This window comes from Quercus lobata, chromosome 11, assembly GCF_001633185.2.
Source record: "Quercus lobata isolate SW786 chromosome 11, ValleyOak3.0 Primary Assembly, whole genome shotgun sequence".
Lineage (NCBI taxonomy): Eukaryota > Viridiplantae > Streptophyta > Magnoliopsida > Fagales > Fagaceae > Quercus > Quercus lobata.
In genome coordinates, this window is record NC_044914.1 from 21,727,724 (window position 1) to 21,744,016 (window position 16,293).

Genomic DNA, 16,293 nt, shown 5'->3' on the forward strand with positions numbered 1-16,293 from the left:
GAAGAACCAAGAAGAAAGTAATAACTAGTGGTGGACCTGCGATCAATGGGATCTCCTGCCCAATCAGCATCAGAAAATGCACGGAGAATAAGAGGAGACTGAGCAGAGTAGAAAAGACCATGGAAGAGAGTGCCCTTTAGGTATCAAAGAATGTGTAGAACAACAGCATAGTGAGTCAATCGTGGAGCAGACAAATACTGACTCACCTGGTGAACAGCAAAGGAAATGTCTAAACGAGTGATAGTGAGATAAACTAGACTGCCAACCAAGCGTTTGTAAAAAAAGGGATTAGTCAATGGTTTCCTCCTTGAGGGAGTTAGATGCGTATTAAACTCAATTGGAGTGTCAACAGTCTTGCTATCAGTGAGTCCAGCTCGAGACAAGAGTTCAGAGGCATACTTGACTTGAGTAATATAAAGTCCATATGTAAAATGAGTGATTTCAAGACCCAAGAAATAGTTGAGATGTCCAAGATCTTTCATCTCAAATTGCTGATTGAGAAAATCCTTGAATTATTGAATGCCACTGAGGTCATCACCAGTTATGATCATATCATCCACATACAGGGGAAGTAAAATAGTGCCTTTGTCAGTGCGACAAAGAAATAAGACAAAATCATAATGATTGGCCATGTAACCCAAATGAGAGATGGTAGAGCTGAACTTGGCAAACCAAGCTCGTGGAGCTTGTTCAAGGCCATAAAGTGCACGTCAAAGGTGACAAACCTTATTGGAGTCAACAGAGAGACCATGAGGAGGTTGCATATAAACTTCTTCACTTAAATCTCCATTAAGGAAAGCATTTTTGACATCCATCTGGAAAAGGTCTCATTTACTGGCAGCAGCAACAGCTAAAAGGGCACGAACAAATGAGATATGAGCAACCGGAACAAAGTTCTCTTCATAATCAATCTCATACTCCTGTATAAAACATTTTGCAACGAGAAGAGCTTTATAGCGCTCAATGGACCCATCAGAGCGAGTCTTAATCTTGTAGATCCACTTACAACCAACCACAGATTTCCTAGGGGGGAGTGTTACCAAATCCCAAGTATGGTTTTTAAATAATGCATCAAGTTCCTCTTTCATTGTAATCTGCCATAAAGAGTCAATTTAAGCCCCACGATAGGTGTAAGGCTCGTGTAGTGTAGTAAGGGCAGTGTAACAATGATAGTCTAGTAAGTGTGCAAGAATGGATCTTACCCGAGTTGAGTGACGAGGTGGAATGTCTTGTGCAAGATCTTCAGGCGAAGCAGGAGCAGGGGACCCAAGCTCAAGGTTGGGGTTAGGTAGCTCGTCTTCGACCTGTTCATCTTCCACCTGTTCATTAAAGCGTGAACTAGGAAAGGGATCAATGATATCTGGTGGTTGGACAGAGAAGTTTACAGGAGAATCAGGAGCAACTACAGGAGGATCAGGAGCAGCTATAAAAGAAATATATGCCTCATCTGGAAAAAGATCTAAAACAGAGGAGGAAGATAGGGAGGCACGGAAGTGAGAGAGATCGACAAAGAGGCGATGTTCCCAAAAGATAACATTGCAGGAGATATGAAGACGATGAGAGATAAGATCATAACACCAATACCCCTTTTGAGTTTCGCCATAACCAAGAAAACAACAAAGCCTTGACCGAGGCTCAAGTTTGTTATGTTCATATGGCTGAAGAAGAATGAAACAAGCAGAACCGAAGGAGCGAAGGTGGTGATAGTTTGGAGGTGACCCAAAAAGGCGCTCATATGGAGTTTGATTTTGGATAACAAGACTTGGAATGCGATTAATAGCATGAATTGCATGAAGAGCAGCTTCACCCCAAAAAGGAGCAAGAACTTTGGCAGAGAGAAGGAGAACATGAATAGTGTCAAGAATATGATGAAGTTTTCATTCGGCTCTGCCATTTTGCTGAGAGGTACCTGGACAAGTTAGTTGATGAATAGTGCCATAGGAATGCAAAACAACTTGGAAAGCATATTGAGTGTACTCAAGAGCATTATCAAATCGAAAAATTTTGATGCGTTTGGAAAACTGAGTTTCAATCATTTTTACAAAATTAGAATATGCTTGCAATAATTCAGAACGATATTTTATATTAAAAATCCAGCTATAGCGAGAGTAATCATCAACAAAGACAACAAAATATCGAGATCCACCAATATTAGAGATAGAGGAAGGCCCCAAAACATCAGAATGAATAAGGTCAAAGATATCAGTGGATATTGATTCACTAGTATTGAAAGGCAAAACTGGTTGTTTTCCTAACTAACATGAGACACAATCAAAATTTTCTGTAGACACTGAACCTAACAAACCTCCAGAAGCCAATTGTTGTACCAGAGAGGAAGATGTATGACCAAGTCGAGTTTGCCAAAGTGTAAGGGAAGGAACAGAAGAAACTGCAGCAGCTGTAGCAACAGAAACAGGAGCAACAAGTGGAAGACGAAACTTATCCACGGGAAACATACGCCCTACTTTGGGATCGATCCCAAGCTCCTGTCCCGTCCTTGGATCCTGCATAATACACCCAGAATAATCAAAGATAATGTGATAACACAACTCAAATAATTGTCTCACAAAGAATAAATTGTAAGAAAGGTCAAGAATATTAAAGACCCTAGGAACCGAGAGGTTGGAGGTCGAAACGGAACCTATATTATGACCAGACATTATGGAATCATTTGCTGTGCGAATATTAAGGGGGTGTGGGGCAAGTTTAAGTTCAAAAAATAAATACGAGTGAGGTGTCATGTGATTGCAACAATCAGAATCCATAATCCAAGAGGTAGGAGACATACTAGATAAAGCTGAGAGAGTAGAGGAATAAGATGCATTACTAACCATATGAATGACATTAGCGATGATGTTTATAAGGTCATCTCTAGAAATGGTGAAAGTGGATCCAGAAGACTGAGACTGTGCAGAGACAGGAGCCATTGGTTGGACACTCTTAATGTTAGCAACAATAGCAGCAGAAATTGAAACAGTTGATTTGTTGTGATGATAGCAAATCTCAATATTATAGCCAAAACGTTTACAAAACTTGCAAAAACGTTTGCTGGATTGTTAGCGCGATTGTTACAAAAGGAAGAAGACTTGTCCTTATTCTTCATTTAGAAGCAAAATATGCAAAAATGGACTGCAAAAATGAAATCTACGCAAAAAACTGGGTAAGGAGCACCTAGACTACGAAAGTCAACTCTAGCAAAAAAGTCAACAGTCAAAGTTAACCCTTGGTCAAAGTCAATGGTCTAGTCAACGCAAGTCAACGATATGGTCAACGCAGGTCAACAGCCTCTCAACGATGATATCAGCTGACGTGGCGGGTGACGTTAGCATATGGTGGATAATGATGTCAGCAAATGACGTGGCAGTGATGACATCACCTAGGGCTGACGTCAGCAGGTGCAAATCTGGCACATGCAAGCGCATAGAGGCGCGTGAAGAAGGCTGTCAGCGCGTGGAACGCGTGAGCTTGGGCGCAGAATATTTGGGTGGCGCGTAAGGGCGTGTGATATCTCCAATGGCTGCGAGGCTTCCACCAACGTGTAGATCGGCGCAAGACAATCTGAGTGATACCTGCAAAAACGTAATCGGAGCAATATTCACGGCGGTAATGACACCTGCAATGGTTTGTGTGGTGTAGGACTCCTCAACGACAGCGGCTATAGGTCCGAAATCCAAAGACAACTTTTGGAAGACGTTGGAGGATCAACGGCAAGAGGCTACGGCAACTGTTGTGGCGGCGGAAGCGATGTTGAAAATGAAGTAACACCAATAAAGACAAGACTGCTAAGAAAAGGTCAGAGCAGTGGCTCTGATACTATGTTAGAATACTAAATGCAATAGTATTGTATTTCTCCAATGAAAGAATATACATGAGTGCCTTTTTTTAGGAGGCATATGAGTGTAGTACAAGAATGTGTGCTATACAAGTAATCTAGTTGGGCCTAAAGCCTACAACACTATACACGTTAACATAATTGGTTTTGTTTTTTGTATATTAAAATTATACATAAAATATGAATTTATTAATTGATTAGTAAATAATAGTTGTCTAAAACGTAATTTTACATGCATGTCAAAAAGTATGAGAACTTATGATCTAGTGGTGGAATTTTTGAAATATTAATCAGATAAAATGTTGTCGAGGGATGAATGTTTAGACAATGGAATCATGCTTGGAGCCTAGTGGAGTTGATCCGTATGCTATTTCCGCCCTAAACATCACATTTCTAGCCTTCCATGAGGTGGATAGAAGTCTTTCATTCTTCTCCTCTTTTTCCATGTTTTTTTATATGCTATTTGGAAGTTTTTTTCATGTTGTTTTCTAGGCTATATAGGATGATTTGGGCTTGGGTAAGCTGCTATGATGATTTCTTATATTTAAGATAGCAAAACATGGTGATTGTATCACGGGTTTTGGTATCCGATGTTAAAACTCCATGTCCCTGTTTTTGGTTAAGTGGTTGCCTATGCAACCATGAGCCAGCATATGCAACATCTTTCGGATTCATGTGTTTGGCTACGAAAAACCATTTCCCTGCCAATCTTATGTTGCAATTATCAGGTTAAACCACTCGTACTTATGCTTCTCATATAAAACTCTCCTCTTGAGGTGCCTAGACTCCACTAACTGGAAGGGGCACAGTGTCTAATGTGCGGAACAGGTATGATCTGCTTGTCCATGAGACGAGGGATTTGGCGCAAGAGGTTAGGTTTGGGATCATTGCTTCTCACATGCCTTACACTACCGTGAGGGTGTCCTGGCTTACAACTTGGCTTAGTGGTGGTAGCATATGAGTCATATGACCCACGCAGAGACGAAGCCAGAACTTGATGTTAGGGGGCAAAGTATAACAAAAAAAAAATTATTATGGTACTCTAAATAAGTTTTCCATTTAGTGTATATATATATATACGCGCAAAAAAAATATATATATATATATATATCTATATATATATATATATATATAAAGACAAATCAAAATCACAAATAGGCAAACAAAATAAATAAGTGAACAAAGAAATAAAGGCACAAAAAAAAAAAAAAAAAAAAAGTTGTCAGCACTATGTACACAACACAACATTTCAATTCATTGACTTTATTATATCTCAAGTACCAATTAATTTCAAAGTTTAAACAAACTTAACTTTCACTTTTAAAGAAGACACTAATAACCACAACACACCCTTAATACGATGGTTACTTTATAAGTATAAGTGCTTGTGGAGTGTGGGGGGTGAGGGCCGGAGTTCAAGTCTCCAAAAGGGACATTCACATTCATATATACTTAAATTAGACTAGAGTAAAATTATCTTTAAAAAAAAAAAAAAAAAAAAAAAAAAAAAAAAAAAAAAAAAAAAAACTAATAGAAAAGCATTACTATAAACTATTAAAAAAAAATTTCAATTTATATAAGCACAAAAAGACAAAATTCAACCCACAATGCTCAACACGTGGGTGGATATCAATGATCCATCCATTACTAGTCACTTCTCTTATTATTTTAAAGTCATTATTTAAGCTTCTTAAAAAGAGAAATAGCATGCTCCCTGTCTCCTGTTTTAGACAATAACAAGAGACTTTTATTTATTTATTTTACTGCTGCCATGCTGTTGCTACTATCTCTCTCTTCACTGCTTCAGTTTAGCCATTTAGCCTCTCTGTCTCTAGGTTAGGCTCAGGGATTTTTTTTTTTTTTTTTTTTTTTGGGTCTTTGTCTTTGATAGAATGACAAATTAGTTTTGTTTGAAATTTTTGAAAAGCCAGGCTATATGTTTTTTGGTAAAATTTAGTTGATTGGGTTAAATTTTCTTTAGTTTTGTTATTTGTGATTTTTATTGTTGTGCTAAATTTTTTGAGCTTGCTAAATTTTCTTCTAAATTAGATCCATAAAATTTTTTACCAAGTGTAAATTTATTGAATCAAATTAGTAAAATTAATATATATATATATATATATATATAATTATTTTTTTTTAAAAAATTTGGGGGGCCACTGCCCCCCATGCTCAACAATAACTCCGTCCCTGGACCCACGCTTCTTACTTGGTAGGACTAGAGATGACCATGACACCCTACTACTTCCATCGAATTATGGGTCCAATAGTTGGTGGCTTGAGTGCGGAGTTGAAGCATACCCCAATAGTGATTTACATTTTACTGTTGGCTTTGTCTGGTTTTCAATATTCATCTAAAAATCAAAACCATTGATATCCAATTTTATGTATCACAAGTTCTTGAACATGATCTCAATTTAACTATACGAAATATTATTTTTTATATGTAAATGAAATTAAATAAACAAATCTAAACTTTTAATATTCGGCTTAGCTCATTTACAATTTTAAGTTCAATCTTATATCCCTCCATCTTTAACTTGCCTGTTTTATGTTCATGTTCAATTTAACATCTGTTGAGATGGATAAGGAACCACTCCCTCTTGTTATTGTCTACTATTAGTTTCAGGGGCGTAGCTAGGAATGAACACTTGGAGGGGCCGGGTTGTAACAGAAATATACTAAATATAGTTCTTAAGTTTATTGGATACAAAATTATCAACTTTTATATATCATCATATACTTGAACATGTTGAGAATTCAACCGAAATTCCAAACATGTGAGAAACAAAAAAATAGAGAAAAGAAAACGCCAAAAGAAAAACAATCACACGCACAAGACAGTATTTACGTGGTTCGGTAATTTGCCTACGTCCACAGAGTTGCAGGGATTTCACTATTATAAAAGAAAATTACAATGTGCGGTTACAGTGTTTCTTAAAGAATGCATCAATTGTTTTTCGTTTGCTCATAATTCTTTTAGCTTTAAGAATATGATTCAAAAATTAACCTGAAAAAAATTTTAAAAAATAAAATTTTAATTAGAAATTTTTACTTAATTATATGAATGTTATTCATACTAAAAAAAAAAAAAAAATTCCACTATAATTTAAACAGTCAACCCATTTTTAATACAACTTTAATTAATAATAACCTCTCAAACAAAAAAAATAATAATAATTTAATTAATTTGTCTTTTATAATTGTAAGGACACGATTTGGAACGAACCTTAACAGTGTTGGGTTCGTACGTAAAAAGGCCCAAACAATATCATTTGTAGAGCATGGGTTTGAAAGGCTAGGCCTTGGTCACCAGGCGGTGGGTTTTTCGTGATATCCATACATGGTTAAGTTGTCTTCGCCCCTGGAGTCTTTCTCCTAGAGGCGGGCTGGGAGGCTCTGGTTTTTGGCCATTTTTCCCAGCCTCTTCTATGAATTACTTACTTTTCCTTTTATACTAGCCTGTGTTTTTTTATCCTTCGTCCACGTGTAGGATCGACATTTCAAGATTGATACTTATCCTATCAGCCCATACCCGGAGTGGTTGGGGGTGGTTGAAAAAGATGGGGAATATGGCTTTGTCAGGTGCAGAGTATTAAATGGCAGTAAGGGCAGCTTTCCCTGGTCGTTACACTTTCCAACATACCATTTTCTACTGGCACAGATATTTTAGATTTTTTTCCAAATTGTTTCTATACCATTTTTGCCCTTTCTTCCGAGGAGGCTTCGGACATGCCAAGGACTGAATCATCCTCGGCTGTATCCCAAGGCTATTTTGTTCTTGTGTTATCGAGCCTGGGCCATAACCTTCCTCGGCTTGGGCCTTTGGGCTCCAACGAATAAATGAAACTGGCCCAAAAATCGTTAGGCCCCACAATAGCCCCTCAAAACCCTGCTGTCCGACCTCTTGGTTGGAGATGAGGGTTTTGGTAATACCAAGCCTTTATTACGGCTCGTCTAACTCAGCTTTTCATTTAATGCTGGCGTTTCTTTATCTGCCTGGGAAATATACCGGTCTACGAGACATCCTTCTGAACTCGTTCACAAGGCGTTCCTGCCGTTTGGTTATCCGAAATGTGCCTTTAATGACTTACCTTTACGAGACTATTTAAATTTGACGGCCTTGCTGACGATGTGGGGAAGCGGAACGGGTATATTCTCTTTTACAGATTTTTTGGAAATCTGGACGAATTAAATACCTTCCGCTCCACCCTTCATATAAGAAAGAAGGCAAGAGTTTATTTCTTTTGTATAAAGTCCCTTTTAACCCTTCTGAAATCTGAAATCTTTAGCTTCCTCCAGAGTTTACTTTATCCACTAGTTGTATCTTAACTCGTGACACACTCGAGATAGAAGTAAGTAATGAGAGAACCATACCCCTCCCAGAAACACCACATTCTTACGAAACTCAAAATGGCTCGGTCAGGGCAAGGGTGGCGAAGACTCAAGATCCTTCTTATTCTCCTTTCAGCCAAAATCCGAAGCAGGGGCTCGTCACGTCAAACTTTCAGCGTGACTGAGCTGGGGTCACCCATTATCAGTACCAGCCGCTCTCTTACGAGCATAGTTAACATGGCACCGGCGTGTTAGGGGTCAGGACTGACGCAGGGACACAATATCCCTGCTTCTTCCTCTCTTCCTTCACTGGTGCCTCTCTTTTTCTTTCTTTCTTCTTCTTTCCACCGCCAGATCCATCCTGGCGCTTTTCCTTCTTCCTCTTCTTCTCCTCCTTCTTTCTTTTCATCTCCTCCCTCTTCTTCTCCTCCTTCTTTCTCTTCATCTCCTCCATCTTCTTCTGAGGAAGGTCCTCCTCTCAATATGGGCGCTATTGGAGCAGAGTTTGGAAGGACTTCGGAGGCCAGTTTAAGAAGACATTTGATTGTTTATTTATTATATTGTTGTTGTTTTCCTTTTATTATCTTTGTAATCCACTCTCTGTATAGGCTTGCTTAAGCCCTTCTTTGTACGTTGTAATATCTCTTTGTATTAATAAAAGTTGTTATTGCTTCATTTTACGCATTCTATCTCTTTATTTCTGAAATGGTTATGCCGTGAATAGATATACTACATTGTGAATCCTTTTTATTTTTACACTTTGACCGATGTCTAAAACCGAAATCTTAGTTAATAAAGAGATCTTACTCTGTGTTTATAGACATTATCCGACTTAATACTACTGAATCGAATTAGTGATATTTAGGGTTGAAACCCCTATTAAGAAAAAAGAAAGGAACATTATGGTGAGCTTATTAAAGCGGCCTGGCACAATACCGCCGACCTTAAAGTACAATACTTAGGGCCGAAATCCCTTATCAAAGAAAAAGGCGCTATTATGAACTCATGAGTGCTGTTCGGCACAATAATACAGACTTGAACTAATGACACTTAGGGTCAAAATTATTGCTAAGGAAAAGATATTATCACGACTTTAATAGAATTGTTTGGCACGGCAATGCCGACCTGTGAAAACAACACTTACCCCAAAATAGCCGAGGTGACAACTGAATGCTTGGTGCGGAGTAGGAGGTAATCATCCGAAGACATACAACCCACAAAATGAACAGCCCCTCCAAGTTGCTGAGTAGTATGGCGTTTCACCATCCTCTTAACAACTTTAATAGCTTTAATCTTTTATGGTATTTGAGCCGAGGATTGAATAGCTTAGAATATTTACTAAGTAGCCGACCTTACGAAACTCAATTTTTCTTCCAAACCTCAGTTTTCTCATCCAAGTAGTTGGTTTCTCCATAGGTTTGAGTCCGAGGACAATACAACACCTTGGTTTTGTCCAAAACTCAGTTTTCTCATCCAAGTAGTTGGTTTCCCCATAGGTTTGAGTCCGAGGACCATACAACACCTTGGTTCTGTCCAAAACTCAGTTTTCTCATCCAAGTAGTTGGTTTTCCCATAGGTTTGAGTCCGAGGACCATACAATACCTTGGTTCTGTCTAAAACTCAGTTTTCTCATCCAAGTAGTTGGTTTCCCCATAGGTTTGAGTCCGAGGACCATACAATACCTTGGTTCTGTCCAAAAACTCAGTTTTCTCATCCAAGTAGTTGGTTTCCCCATAGGTTTGAGTGAGGACCATACAACACCTTGGTTCTGTCCAAAACTCAGTTTTCTCATCCAAGTAGTTGGTTTCCCCATAGGTTTGAGTCCGAGGACCATACAATACCTTGGTTCTGTCCAAAACTCAGTTTTCTCATCCAAGTAGTTGGTTTCCCCATAGGTTTGAGTCCGAGGACCATACAATACCTTGGTTCTGTCCAAAACTCAGTTTTTTTGGTGTGGGACCTTGGCTTTAGGGGAATTAGCTCCTTGGTCAAGCCCCTAGAACCATCCATGCAATTGACGCTACCAAGTGTAGCCCCTAGTCAGGAATCATAGCCCCTAGTAGAACTTTACACTAGAACTCTATAACCAGCTGTTAGAAATGACAAGGGAACTCTCTCGACCTACTGCCAATGCCAACACACAAGCCTTCCCCACAGATGGCGCCAATTGTAAGGACATGATTTGGAACGAACCTTAACAGTGTTAGGTTCGTACGTAAAAAGGCCCAAACAATATCATTTGTAGAGCATGGGTTTGAAAGGCTAGGCCTTAGTCACCAAGGCGGTGGGTTTTTCGTGATATCTATACATGGTTAAGTTGTCTTCGCCCCTGGAGTCTTTCTCCTAGAGGCGGGCTGGGAGGCTCTGGTTTTTGGCCATTTTTTCCAGCCTCTTCTATGAATTACTTACTTTTCCTTTTATACTAGCCTGTGTTTTTTTATCCTTCGTCCACGTGTAGGATCGACATTTCAAGACTGATACTTGTCCCATCAGCCCATACCCGGAGTGGTTGGGGGTGGTTGAAAAAGATGGAGAGTATGGTTTTGTCAGGTGCAGAGTATTGAATGGCAGTAAGGGCAGCTTTCCCTGGTCGTTACACTTTCCAGCATACCCTTTTCTACTGGCACAGATATTTTAGATTTTTTTCCAAATTGTTTCTATACCATTTTTGCCCTTTCTTCCGAGGAGGCTTCGGACATGCCGAGGATTGAATCGTCCTCGGCTGTATCCCAAGGCTATTTTGTTCTTGTGTTATCGAGCCTGGGCCATAACCTTCCTCGGCTTGGGCCTTTGGGCTCCAACGAATAAATGAAGCTGGCCCAAAAATCGTTGGGCCCCATAATAATGTATTGATTAATTTAATTATATAGCTTTAATTAATGTTGTTTAGTGTAACAATAAACTATATTGCTTTAATTTATTTGTCATTAATTATACAATTAACTAATTATAGTATAATAGTGATACTGTAACTAATTAACTATCTATTGTATCCATTAGCTAATGGACCGCAACTAAAATAATATTAATCAATAAAAGTTGGATGGTGAAGTCCTTTAAAAAAAAAAACAAAAAACAAAACCGATATTATTTATATTATATGATTTTCAAAAAAAATTTAAATTGTTTTTTTCCAAGTTTCAATTCCAAAATTGAAACTTCCAAAATTGAAACTTGGGTAATATGTGAACACACAACACACAAACACACCCACCAACAAGCCCAACCCAACACACAAACACACCCACTGACCCACCAAAAACAAAAACACTTATAACACACAAACACACAACACACAACACAAACATGGTTGTGGTTGTACAACAGGACCCAAAAAAAAAAATATATATATATATATATATATATATATAGTTATGAGTGCAGGCGTGTGAGTGTGTAAGATGCAAGGAGCACAGGACAGCCAAATTTAAAAAGACAAAAACAGGAAAAAAAAAAAAAAGTTAAAGTCATCCAATCAGATTCTCATACACTCACAGTTCCACATAATAAAAAAAAAAAAGATGCTGAGTTTCATACTTTCATTTATAAGTTCATTCCATTCTTTATAACTTATAAGTTTATTCAGTCATACTCATTCAGTGAGATAAAGAGAGAGAGAGTTAGAGAGAAAAACCTTGAGGGAGGCCGGACTGCCAGAGGCGGAGGAAGCAACGAGGCTGACGAGCATTGCTCACGGCTCACCGGCGCAGAGGCAGATGCGCAGACGGCAGAGCGATGAGCCAAATGTCGATGACCGATCTACCATCTACGATGTCGATGTCGATGTCGATCTGCGATAAGGGGCGACCGTTGCGACGACGACGACGAAGAGCTCGCTGCGGCGACGACGACGGCGATGTGACCGTCCGTGGGTTACTATGTTTGGTTTTGGTTTGTGTATTAGGGATTTTTTTTTTTTGATAAACACCTCTGTGCTCTGTCCTCTGTGTTAGTGTGTTTGGTTTGCTGAGTTCTGATTTTGGTTTGCTTTTGTATTGGGTAATGGGGTTTGATCTCTGCCAGCGACGACGCGACGTGATGGGATTTTTGCAGGCGCCAGCGACGTGATGGGTTCGATTTCTCATTCTCTGTATATATATTTATATATATATATATTTTTTTTTTATTGAGAATCCGTGGGCTTGCCGTGAGCGAGCTACCTGTAATGGGCTCGCCGTGGGCTTCGCTTGCCGTGGGCTACTGGGCTTGGTTTTGTTATATATATTTATATATATATATATATATATATTTCAGATTTTAGTTCAAATTTTTTTTGGGGGTTTTTTTTTTTTTTTTGGCTTGAAAGTAGAACAGATTACAGATTTTTTTTTTTTTTAATTTGATGGTGTTACTAATTTTTGATTGAGGGCTGGGAGAATTTGTGAGAAATGGGTGGGGGGGCTGGCTGTGTAATGTTGTGGGGGCCTAATTATTTTTTCTTCATAGTCTAATGGGAAAAAAAAAAATTTGCAGGGGCCACGGCCCCCCCAAGCCACTATGTGGCTCCGCCCCTGATTAGTTTAATAAATCTTTATTTAGAGGAAAAAAAGAAAAGAAAAAGAACCAATCATGCAAATATATAAGGAGAAATGTTGTGCACATTTATAATATTTTCACAACAAATTTTATGTGGTAAGTTGTTATTAGTTTTAATTTAGGTCCATCACTAAGATCATTTTTAGACCCATCAATAACAACTTATCATCTAATATTTATTGTAAAATTAATGTGATGTAACATTTCTCCATATTACTTTCAAAATAATGTTCATTTCACATGAATCAATAATGGATCACACCTTCTATCTTTGATGTCAAAAAAAATAATGGATCACACCTTGAATTAATAAACTCCTTGTTTTTCTTGGTTTCTTTTTTTTGAATATTAAATATTTTAATATATACACAAAGAGAGGAGGAAGAAGATTTTAAAGAAACTATCAGTAATGTTCCGTATTACTTACTTATTTTACTAAGAATTACTCCATGTATATACGGTGGTGGTGGGGGTCAATCAATACACCTCATGCGAAGCACCCTGCTTTTCTCCAAGACACGTTAAACACGTATTATAATCAGGTCTACGAAATGTCTAGCAAAATTTGCTTTCGATTGGACAGAATTACAGAAACGTATCTTGCGGATTTTAATTGGATTTCATTGCTTCCAATTAGAAAAATTTATAGAATTTCGTGGCTGTAGAGATAAGGTTTTCTTTTTTCTTTCTTTGTTTCTCTTTTTTCCCCCCTACTTTTTGCTAATTGGTTGTAGATAGGGTTGGAGTTGGACTAACTTTTCTGTGACCCAATGATTATTATTTGGAGCCACATCAGTGTGTGTATATATATATATATATATAATTGTAATTATTATATTATAATTTCTGAAATAGTCTTTAGTTGTGTGGCTTCATGCCATGGCCTCAGTTCGATTTTGACACGGGAGAAGAGTGCCGAAGCTTCAGGCTCATAAAGAGTTAGTCTTGGGTGGACTACTCACTCTAACTGGTCAATCAGAACCAGTCTTTCCAATTTGGTGCCCACATGTGTATTACTCAGCAACATAACTTCAGAATAGACAACATAGGCTACTTCATTTGAAAATAATTGTGTCCAAGTCAAAACCGAACAGCCAAGACTAGCCAGAGTCCTACAACACGCAAACGAAGGCGAAGAAACGCTGAAACACAGAGAAGACCGCGTAACTTGTTAACTTGCTATAAATATGATTTCCCTTTTGGCCTTTCTCAACTCACCACTTCAAACACTCATTCCTCACTGCTCTGATCTCTACTCTCATTCAGACATCTTGCTATAACAGAAATCAAAAAACAAACATAAACTACAAATGGGTTTGAAAGGCTTCGTTGAAGGAGGCATTGCTTCAATAATTGCTGGAGCTTCCACTCACCCTCTTGATCTCATCAAGGTCCGAATGCAACTTCAAGGCGAATCCAATCCTGCCCTAGTACAGGCCTATCGTCCCACAGTTACTGCTCTAAACACCCCAAATGGATACATGTCTCTCCACATCGCACCACCACCTCGTGTTGGACTTATTTCCATCGGGACCCAAATCCTCAAATCCGAAGGCGCTACCGCCCTTTTCTCCGGTGTCTCCGCCACAATCCTCCGCCAAACACTCTACTCCACCACCCGTATGGGCCTTTACGAAATCCTAAAACAGAAATGGTCTGATCATTCTGATTCAGACACTGCCAAATTACCAATCATGAAAAAGATAGTAGCTGGCCTTATTGCCGGCAGTGTCGGCGCGGCGGTCGGGAACCCGGCTGATGTGGCAATGGTCCGCATGCAAGCTGATGGACGTCTCCCTATTGAGCAGCGCCGGAACTACAAGAGTGTGGTTGATGCAATTAGTCAAATGTCAAAGCAAGAAGGGATTGCTAGCCTGTGGCGCGGTTCGGCTCTAACGGTAAACCGTGCGATGATTGTGACGGCTTCTCAGCTCGCAACTTATGATCAGGTGAAGGAGATGATATTGGAAAAGGGTCTGATGAGTGATGGTATCGGGACCCACGTGACGGCGAGCTTTGCCGCTGGGTTTGTGGCCTCGGTGGCTTCGAATCCAATCGATGTGATCAAGACGAGAGTGATGAATATGAAGTTGGAGGCAGGAGGAGTGGCACCTTACTCTGGTGCATTGGATTGTGCCATGAAGACTGTGAGGACAGAGGGGGTTATGGCTTTGTATAAGGGTTTTATCCCTACTATCTCAAGGCAAGGGCCATTCACCGTGGTGCTCTTTGTTACACTTGAACAGGTCCGGAAGCTATTCAAGGATTTGTGATCATGGCAGAGTTGAAGCATTCTTTTTAGAGTCTAATTGAGGAACAAAGCAAATTGACATTTTTTTTCCAATTTTTTTTTTATTCTTTGTGCAGACCTATGATATAAATATTGCTTTGTTGAAAAAGTTCTAATTCTATTTGGTTGTGATCTTACTATCAGTTTCAACTAAATTGCATACAATACTTAATGGCACTATATTGAATAAAACTGATTTGGATGGATTACACGAACCTTCAAGATTTGGTACAATAAATTAAGGGTGTTCATTCCTATATTGCCGAATTAGCAGTGTCCCCTAAATACAATAGTAACTTACTCCCCACTCTTCACCATTAACGAAATTTTCTGAAAAAAGTTTTACCAAATAGCTGAGAAGAGTTTTGGTTCTTTTTCAGCTGCAGTAACTTGTCATAGGTTAAAACTTCATTCTGATTTTTCCCTACAATTGTCCCCAGAAGACAAAGAAAGACAAATATCTTGCAATCCTCTGTTTTACCCCTGGCCTGTTTCTGCAAATTCGCCAAACTGTCCTGTTAATGAATAAATGGGACAAACTTTCCACACAACACAAGAAATCAATCAAACTGGTCCATTCCACTACGAGCTGAAGGAAATCTCACACATATGTTCAAAGTTAATTGATATATTTGAAAAAGGGAGTGCAATGGGAGCTGGTTCACTTTCAGTCCGTTAATTTGGATAAAGCATGGACTCAAACTAGGATGTAATATTAATACCCAAGTGAGAAACATAATATCTACGCATTATTAGTCCACCAGCCTACAAAATGCTTTTCATTACTTTACCATATATACACTTATATTATTATGATTTTGTGTACCTCCCTTTGCAAAAGCGAAATGGCTCACTAACTGAAAACAAGCAAAGCAAAATCTATAATGCAGAAAGGAAGAAAGAAAGAACAGTTATAAGAGTTAGAAATGAGAAAGAAAGCTGTGTATATTTGTAATACCCGGGAAAAAAAAAAAAAAAAAGATTTTAAAAGGAGGGGTATTTAAGTAAATTTTTGTGGAGCCAATTTTATAATCTATAATTATAAGGGAGTTTTTAGAAAATGAGGTTGAACCCTAGTTATATATAAGCTTATTAAGTCAGCGTATATGGAGAGATATTTTAAAAGAGAAGACTACCTAAAGGACTGAAGTAGGGAAGGATTGACTACACCCTTGAGGTGATATCTAAAGATTTTAGAAGAATTGTTAAGGAAATGTTTCTTTTGGAATAGCTTTTGGAAGTAAGTAATCTTATCATAATTGGTTTTATTTTGCTTATACTACTGTATTTTATCTACTGA

The 16,293-nt window shown here is 38.5% G+C and overlaps 1 protein-coding gene across 1 annotated transcript; it reads left to right on the forward strand.

The window, feature by feature from the left end:
- The first annotated feature begins 13,901 nt into the window (after positions 1–13,901).
- Positions 13,902–15,130, forward strand: LOC115968729 (mitochondrial uncoupling protein 5-like). Its single transcript, XM_031088218.1, has one exon. It carries the CDS (start codon positions 14,014–14,016, stop codon positions 14,974–14,976), a length of 963 nt encoding a protein of 320 aa, XP_030944078.1. The 5' UTR covers positions 13,902–14,013; the 3' UTR covers positions 14,977–15,130.
- Positions 15,131–16,293: the final 1,163 nt, after the last annotated feature.

Coding starts and splice junctions, on each gene's coding strand:
- LOC115968729 (XM_031088218.1), top strand. CDS start 14,014: ATGGGTTTGAAAGGCTTCGTTGAAGGAGGCATTGCTTCAATAATTGCT.